The sequence below is a fragment of the Equus quagga genome, unplaced genomic scaffold (genome assembly GCF_021613505.1).
Source record: "Equus quagga isolate Etosha38 unplaced genomic scaffold, UCLA_HA_Equagga_1.0 HiC_scaffold_322_RagTag, whole genome shotgun sequence".
NCBI classification, from domain to species: Eukaryota; Metazoa; Chordata; class Mammalia; order Perissodactyla; family Equidae; genus Equus; species Equus quagga.
The window spans coordinates 1-9235 of record NW_025793556.1 but is presented as its reverse complement, the minus strand read 5'-3'; the positions used below and the strand labels follow the sequence as shown (position 1 = coordinate 9235).

Sequence of the window (9235 nt, the reverse complement as noted above, 5' to 3'; positions counted from 1 at the left end):
CACTTTCTGTGAGAGAAATGCAGCAATGGCATCAGATAGCTAATGAAACCTTCTAAAATTCGAGTAATCTCATCACATATATCTACTATCTATGAGTAAAGAACCAAGAAGATTCATTGCCTAATGTAATTTTACCTTCTATGATCTCCTAAAATGTAGTGTCTCTGCTGTGTAAAGATGTAAAGGCATCTCCCTCTCGTTTGGCATCCCTTCCATGGCTTCCTGAAGTTTCATCCAAGGAAAACAAAATATTTTCTCTTGTTCTCAGGTCTGAGTAATTTCCTGAAGTACAGTATTTACAAAGTTTTTGAGTAAAGATAAGCAGGTGAAGTCGCCCACCTAAATTTCAGAAATTTTGCTTAGCTTCCTGTGCACGTAGGAACAAATAACTCACACTGGGGGTGGAAAGAAGAAGGGCGTGAAAGGAATTTAATGCCTTTTCCTTTCTATCTTAGGTGAATAACTGTAGGTAATCCTTCCCACATTTCACTCATTTCTCAGCTGCCGTCTTATGTGACTCCAGGCATAGAGCAACGTTTCACAAACCCTGAAGCAGAGGGAACAGAAAACACATTTGAAACAGATGGATAATTTTTTGGAGCAGATTTAATTGCTGTTATCTTCTGTAACTTGGGGGTTAGGAAATGTAGGGAGATGGGATTTCTGAGAAAGACCAGGGTCCAGCAGAAGGCAATCTGATATGGCCTTTTGGTCTTGCCTTGACGAATCCGTCTGGCATAGAAATTTGTGATTACTTCTGAAATTTCTTATTTTTTTTTTCCAAAGCAAACTTTTAAGCTCTCTTTCTATGGTTTTATATATCATGTCTAAAGCATTTTCTTTCCAGGTGAATTGAAAGATCTTTTGAACTATATCCTCTTCTCCCATGGGAAATCAGAACTGTTATTCTTTGAGCCACTAGGAGAGGAGAAGGATGACTTTGTGGTGTGTGTTTCAAGAAAGCCATCGTGTCAGCAATGTGGAAGAAGTCGTGGTGGACATGCTCACGCTCGATTCCTGTGAAATCTGGAACTTTTCTGTGCCCCACAGTATGTTCAGAAAGCACTCCACACAGAAAAGGCCAGTTGAGGGCCAGTTCTTTGGTCTCTTTGGGTTAAGCCCTTTTCTGAAACCTCTTCTTCCTACAAATGCTCTTCCACATGCTAAAATTCTATGAGCAGGAACACCAGCCTGAATGAATTTTCAAACCAACAACAGCCAAAAGATCAGGAATGTTCACACCATAGTCTGGATTTTCAAATTTCTTTGTTCTGTTTTCTATAGGTTTAATTATTCAGTCATTCAAAAATATTGATTACTCACTGTGTGCAAGGCAGAGATCAGGAGAGAACAGGCCCTCCTTCATGGACTTGACTCAGAGGCTGAAAGATTCCTATAAACCAAGTCCTACAGCTGGACAATTGAAGTATGAACTATTTCACAGACTCCATCTCCTTTCCTCCTCACATGGAGCTACATTGAAAGCTCAGATCATCATCTGTATGTTTTAGGCTTTGTGGGCCAGTGTAATAGTCAGGGTTCTCCAGAGAAATAGAACCAATAGGATACACAGACACACACACACACACACACACAAATATGAAATATGAAGAGACTTGTTATGAGGTATTGACTCACATCATAATGGAGGCTGAGAAGTCCCACAGTCTGCCACCTGTCATCTGGGAACCCAGGAAAGCCGGTGGTGTAGTTTGAAGGCCTAACAGCCAGGGAGCCGTAGATTAATATCAGGGCCTGAAAGCCTGAGAGCCAGGAGCACCGAGGGCAGGAGACTGATGCCCCAGCTCCAGCACTCAGCCTGAGTCAATTCAACTTTCTCCATCTTTTATTCTATGCAGACCCTCAGTGGATCAGGTGATGCCCATCCTCACGGGACAGGGCCATCTGCTTCACACAGTCCACCAACTCAAATGCTAATCTCCTCTGGAAACACCTCACAGATACACCCTGAAATCACGCCTCACCAGCCATCTGGGCGTCCTGTGCCCCAGTCAGGAGGACACAAAAATTAACCATCACAGCCAGATAGCTACAGCAACAACTCAACCCTGCCATTGTAGCATGAAAATGGCTATAGACACTCAAAATTGAATGCTTATGGCCATGTCTTCATAAATCTTTATCTATGGAGATATTAAGGGTCTTCTGGGGAGCTCCTCATCTGACACCAATTTATTCATTCACTCTTCAAATATTCGGTGAGCACTTACTCTTTGGAAAGACATCATGCTAAACTGAAAGAAACTAAAGTTAACAAGATAGACATCATCTCATTCTCTAGGAATAGTGAGGACCTGTGAATTGGTCAGCTCAGGCTGTCATAAAAAAACCACAGACTGGACAGCTTAACCAACAGAAATTACTTTCTCACAAGTCTGGAGACTGGGAAGGCCAAGAGCGAGGTTTGACAGGGTGGGTTCTGGTGAGAGCTCTCTTCCTGGCTTGCAGATGGCCACCTTCTCGCTGTGTCCTCTCATGGCCTTTTCTTGCAGCTTGAGCATGGGCAGACAGAGAAACGAAACTCTTTGATGTCTTTTCTTTCAAGGGCACTAATCCTTCTATGAGGGGCCTGCTCTCATCTAAGCCTAATTATCTCCCAAAGACCCACCAGCAAACACCATCACATCAGGGGTTAGGGCTTCAACACATGAATTCACAGGGCAGCGCAAACATTCAGTCCACAACGGTCTGTAAGATGGAAAACCAGGAGAAAGAGAAAATGCAGTATAGGAGATACTGTGGTCTAGGGACACACAGCCCTGTGGGGACACGGCAGAAGTGGAACCAGCCATGGTTGGAGAGGGCAGATGGGAGAGAGCTCTCGGTCAACTGAGGGCAGCATTCCGAGATGTTTACAGCGTGGGAGGCAGATCTCAGCATTTGCCCTCATATCTTCACCTTTAAAAATCTATCAAATATATTATCCTTATTTATAATGGGAATAACAACAATAATTTCCTCATGGGTCATTTTTTAATGTTAACTGAGAAAGTAAAGATTAAGCTCTGGTAGGAAACCCAAAGACAGACAAGAATTAACCAGGACGAGTGAGCTTGGGGGTTCCCCAGCTCATTTATCCAGAACTCCGTCACTGAGTTAGAAACAGCCATGAGACAGGCTCTGAAGTGAGGTTCTACCTCTCATGACAGGCCTCCAGTACATGACCACGCCCATCAAAGAGAGCAGGTACGAAGGTTGAAGAGGTCTCTCCGTTAAGCTCTCCACTTTGGGGGTCTGCTGTGACAGCTCCCCTCACTGGCTGCCCCCTTTCCTGGTTCTGATGGTCACCGTGTAGATGAGGAAACAGGGACTCATTGAGGATTTAGCCCCATGGTGGAGAACATAGAATCCAGACACAAGAAAGTATATAACCAGAAGCTGTCGGATGCCAGCAGTTAAGGAGCCCATGTTCACGGAACTGGAAGTGTCTAAGTCAGGGACCACAAAACTACAAATAGCAGGATCTGCAGACGTGGAGTCCTCAAATCTCAGAGATACCAAGAGGCTGGGCACTTGGGTCCTAAGATTGTGCATCCGAGAGTGAGGATCCCGGATGTGGAAGTTCCTCAGGGTAGGAGGGGTGGCCTAAGAAGCGAAATGGAAGGAGGGGTATTGGGGAAGGAGTGGACAAAAGGAGTGAGTGGAGGGGCATTGGGGCTGCTCGGGACTGCAGTAACCTGGGAGGGACCCAGCTAGACCACTCAGTCTTCCTCTGGAGCATTCTTGGGTGGGAGTTTGAAAGACTGATAGTGAGATGAGGACAGGGCCCTGGGAATAAGTGGGTGGGAAATTGTGCGAATAAGGATGGGAAGGTTGGGGAGAAGGTGAGGGGACCTGATTGTAACTGGGTTGTGTTGGAAGAGACTGGTATTGGGGGTTGAGGAGAAAGTGGGGGCAATGGGGAGCTGGAGAGAGACTGCATGCGGGGTAACTGCAGGCACAGAGAGGGTCAGGGGAGGATGGGAGACACCAGGAGGGGCAGAGGATGCAGGGAGATGTGCAGGAATGGGGAGCTCAGAGGGCTTGGGGCTGCGGGACGGGGGCTGCGTAGGTCTGAGGCGGTACAGCAACTGGAGGAACAGGAGGGGAGGGGGTGATAAATTGGGGAGGTCTGGGGGCCTGAGGGAAATGAGGAAAGCTGCCTGGACTGGTAGAACTCAGGATACGCTGAAGATTACGGACCCAGCAATCCGGGATGGACAGAGGTCCTATGGTTCTCAGGTGATTGGGACCACTGAGTACAAACAGGGTGGGTGACAGGGACAACTATGGGAAACTGGAATGCGTGGTTGACAAAGAAGGGAGTGAAGTATGAGGGTCCCAGAAGAATGAAAAGGAGTGAGGATTTAGAGAGGAATTAGAGTAACTTTGATATGAGGTTGAGCATGGGAGGGAGACAGGAAGGCTTGAGGGGTCTGGCTACCTGATAGGGCTCAGGGGGCCAGGTGAGGGGCAGAGAGGCTGCTGCTGGAGTGCGGATGAGGGAGAGCACGGAGAGAATGGGCAGGCTGGGCCAGCGAGACCAGGGAGAGAAGCAGCTGATGGGAATTTGAAGGAATCAGAGTGTGCCCAATGCTCTTTGGCTGCTGGGGGCAGGGGGGTTTCCGGGCTTCACGGAGGTGACTGAACTAGGGATCTTGGAACGGGAGAGAAAATGGGACAATTAGGGGACGGGCAAGGGGTTTGGATAGCGTGGGGGTGGCAGACATAGTTGGACTAGGGAGATAAAGGTAGGAGAATACAGTGGTGGTTGCAGGACAGAGCGGGGAGGGAGGTGGAGAAAAGGACTGAGAAGTGGTGAGAAGAGGGGGGAGCCTGGAGGGGCGAGGTGAAGAGACCAGTCTCAGGAGTTTCTCCAAGAGAAGAGGAGGAAGGAGCAGCTGTGCCCACACCTCTCTCTCTGCCCCCTCATCCATGGGCAGATGTGCCGTGTAACGCCTTCAAGCAACTGTTGTTGGGATGATGAATCCAGCACTGACTCCTTCTTTGGAGAGAACACAGGATGGTTTTCTGATTTCAAAAGCAATGCAGGAAAAACAGAGAACATTGGAAATGTTTGAATAGCACAAAGACAAACTACATGCCAGGAATCTCACAGTGAAAATATCATGGTTGACTTGATGTGCATGTTTCTCTCTGTCTCTCGCTCTCGTCCTTTGACTTCCTGTCACCCCCACTGAAGTGGGTAACACCCGCTGGGGCACACTTGGTTCTCATCCCCTCCAGGTTGTTCTGGGGCCAAAGAGCCTGGCTTGGCGCTGGTCCAGGAGGCTTCTGCTCATGCCGACTACCACTCACTCAGAAGCCACCACTGGGAGGGTGGAACCCTATGAGTGAGGTCAGTGTTCGCCAGCTCCAGGCACTCCTCTGACGGCATCATGATTTCTGCTACACATGATGTCCTCTGTCAGTTACATTATCTTTACCCTGACTCTCAGGTTTTTTCACTTAGCATCATCCTAAGCAATCACCGACTTTCTTCTTCAATCCTTTAAATAAGTCCAAGTTTATAAATATTGAAAAAAGTTCCATCTATATATCAACTAACATCTCAAGGATTATATCTTGGACAGAAGATTTTAAGGGTGCTCGTTTCTTTCATAGCACTTGCCTCCGTTTGTGCTGAGCTCCACTCCTTTGTGCAATTGCTAACTCACACATGTCTCTCTCACCACATTTCTGCTCTAAGGTGTTAGAACAGTGTGTGTTTTGCCTTCCCATTGGGTATCGAAGGCCAAGCACATAGCACAGGGCCAGACTCATGGGAAGGGATCTATCACTGTTTGCTAAGTGACAAAATGGATTATTTACACATCAAACAACTCTGTAAGCAAAGTAGCTTTTACACCCACTTTAGGGTGAAGAAAGTGAGGCTTAAGGATGGGCACTAGTTTGTCCATGTTCATGCAGCCAGCAAGTAGCTGAGCCAGGATGTGACCCCATTGTAGAGAGACTGCAGATAAACACAAATGCTCAAAAATGCTGCTACCCAGAGATAATGCCTGAAAGGGGGTTGACAGGAAATGAACTTGGACAGTCTGTGTGGAGAGGTACTGGAAGCAATCTGCATGTTGGGAAAGGAGGAGTTTGGGGTTTATGCCATCTGCCTTACAAAGCGATCTGGAGCTTTCAGACAAGAAAATGATTTATCCTTCTGAGGATTGTTGTCTTTACGGAGAGAGACGAGTAAAATAAAGAGACTGGAAAATGGTAAAATGTGTTTCTGTCCCCACACCCAGAGATGACGCCATCCTCTAGGGTGAGAATCAGAAAAGTCAGGGTTTGAGCGTGACCAGCCATAGGCAGAACTAATTAGCCACCTACATGGCTTTCTTTCTTTCTTTTTAATAAATTAAGATTTAATGTTTTTACTCATCACTGCACATGATTTATATAAAACATTTCTTGTTGTAAATCATTTAAACACCCCAGAAATCTACAAATTGAAAGTTTCTCCTCACATGCCGTTTCTGACCCATCTCTCCCTCCAGACACACCCAGTCATTCTTTCTACAGGCCTGTCCTGTTTGCAGTTTATGTCTGTCCTTCCAGTCATGTTTCTCTACATATTTGTAAATCTCCGTGCATGCTATAGAAATGGGTTCATACTGCGTGTAGGATGGGGAATTCCCTAGTATGGCTGTACCATGTTTACCTCTTTCCTATCAATGCACATTTGGGTTGCATCCCAGCCGTGAACATTCTGAATATAGAAGCTGCAAATCTGACATTTTGATGGACCTTTGGGTCAGGGACTAATGTTCAGGATGTGGTGCTCATAATAGAAGGGGATGAGGCCTGTCTCTGAGATCCTGCACCTGCTACACCAGAGGTCAGCAAGCCTTCTGTAAGGGCCCAGACAGGAAATATTCTCAGCTTTGTGAGCCATGCAGTCTCTGTCACAATGTCAACTCTGTGGTTGTAGCAAAAAAGCAGCCACGGACAGTAGACAAACAGCTGGGCGTGGCTGGGTGCCAGTAAAACTTTATTGACAAACATAGGCAGCCAGTCCATGAGCTGTAGTCAGTTGAGGAAAAGAATAATCTTTTTGATAAATGATGATAGGACAGCTGGATATCCATATGCACAAGAATGTGGACCTCATGCCTTATTAAAAATTTCACACCATTTAGAAAAATTAATTCCAGATGGATCATATAGCTGAGTGTAATGACTAAGATGATAAAGGTCTTGGAAGAAAACATATGTGTAAATCGTTGTGACCTTGGCTAGGCAATTCTTTTTTAGAGATGACACCCAATTAATCACGCCTTTCTGTCAGGAAATGCTGACGGTGCCTGGCCCTCCCCATTTTGACTCAGCTCGGCCTCAGCAAGGCCTTACCCTCATCCCCAGGAATATAAGCTTGGAGATGTCCCTTGCTTCCCCAGCTTTGCACAGAATCAATGGCCTCTATTCTAGACAAAGAATGCTTTGGGTCAGTCCATGGAGAAGGTGAGGATGGGAACACTACTGGGCGGACCTGGGCAGAAAAGTACCTCGCACTTCACATTATAGATGACCATTTGTTTTGTTCTTCCACTAGAGGGTAAGAGCTGAGAAAACATAAATCTTCTGTTTGTTGTTTTTAGTTCCCAAGGCCCAGCACAGAGCCAGGTGCACAGAATGTCCTCCGCACTGTTGGTTGAATGAAACTAGGGATCTTCATGAAACATCATGATCTTTTTGAAACCCACATTATGAAGTCACTACCATATTCAGTTCAAGTTCAAATACCATTCTGGACCCAAAGAGGATTTCTCTTTAGGGGCTCATGGACAGTAAGATCCAAGATGGTCACTATTCAGTCAGAAGCATCCATGGAGTGGAGATGAAAATGCTCTTGGTTTTCTTGCTCCAGGTGCATCAGGAGCCTCACTTTTACTCCTCTCCAGGATTCTGAAATTTAAAGCACAGCTCAGCTCTTCATCTTGGGATGCACGTGGTGTCTGGGAATCCTGCAGGTGGGACCAGCTGCCCACATCATGGCCTACCTCTTCACCATCATCAGCCTGCAGGGCGTCTTCATTTTCCTGGTGCACTGCCTCCTCAGCCAGGAGGTACCACTGTGTGACACCCACTCAGGACTCTTCCCATCTTACTCCTCCCAGTGAGCTAACCCAGAGTCTGCTTTGCCTCTGCAGGTCCAGGAGCAGTACAGGAAATGGTTCGCAAGGGTCAGGAAAACCAAAACTGAGTCTGAGAAGTACACACTCTCCAGCAGGGCCGTGTCTGATGCCTCCAAACACAGTGTGGTAAGGGCATGCATAGCTCCCAGAGCACTTCACTAACAGATCTGCTTGAGCAGCACATGCCTACCACACTGGGCAACCTGGGTATATAGGAGGTGATGCCCCAGAATGACTCACACTTAGTTTACTCCTGTACTCATTCAGGCACTTCCCTGTCATGAGAGGCGTTCTTCCTGTACTTGTGTCTACTGTCTTTCTATGCTCATCTTTACGCTTGCCCATGGAGGTCCCATTCCCCACATGTGTGGAGCACCTGTTTGGTGTCACATGGTCCATGTGCTTTTTAATTTTCCTTGGTGAGAAGATAGAAAACACTTACTCACAATCAAAGATGCTATAGTAAGCTCCATAAGCAGGAACTAATGCTCTGAAGCAGTGATGCACGAGGCACTCAGAGTCACAGCAGCATCCTTTATCCCAAGTCATTCCATGCCACCCTCTATATAAAATATAAATACATGGTATATACAGTCATAAGGGGAAAGTGAAATAAGCATTAACTTGGATTTGAGACTTTCCTTAAAAGTCTGCAATCGTACCTGGTATTTTCAAAACACACAGACAACGCAAAACCAGGGAGGAGAATCTCAGAAGCAGACGAGAGATTCCAGCGTGGTGAATCACACCAAGCATTTGTGTTTTCAGTTACAAACCCTCTTCTCACATTTTTGTTCACATGTTCTTCACATCAGCACTTGGAGGTGAGTTTTACTATGCTCCCATATGATGGGTGAAGAAAGTGAGACTCATGGGGTCTGCATAAATTGTGGAAAGATTTGAGCCAATTTGTTCTTTCTCTCAACTTCTATGAGCCCCCACCCTGCCCGGCAAGGCCTCTATATTTCTCTCATCTACCTGCTGGTCCACCCTCTGCAACTGCCCCTTCCTGAATACTCCACTCCTCAAATTTCTCATCTTTCTAACTCTTCCCTCTTCCCAGCACATGTTCCTACCAACTTCTT

The 9235-nt window shown here is 46.4% G+C and overlaps 1 protein-coding gene across 1 annotated transcript in view; it reads left to right on the top strand.

Annotated features, from left to right (window-relative positions):
- LOC124232209 (adhesion G protein-coupled receptor E2-like) overlaps positions 1-1024 on the top strand; it is a 7085-nt gene extending 6061 nt beyond the window's left edge. Inside the window, exon 5 of the mRNA XM_046649180.1 lies at positions 848-1024. Within this exon, the coding sequence (XP_046505136.1) occupies positions 848-856 (9 nt within the window). The 3' untranslated portion in view covers positions 857-1024. The remainder of the gene's footprint in view (positions 1-847) is intronic.
- Positions 1025-9235: the final 8211 nt, after the last annotated feature.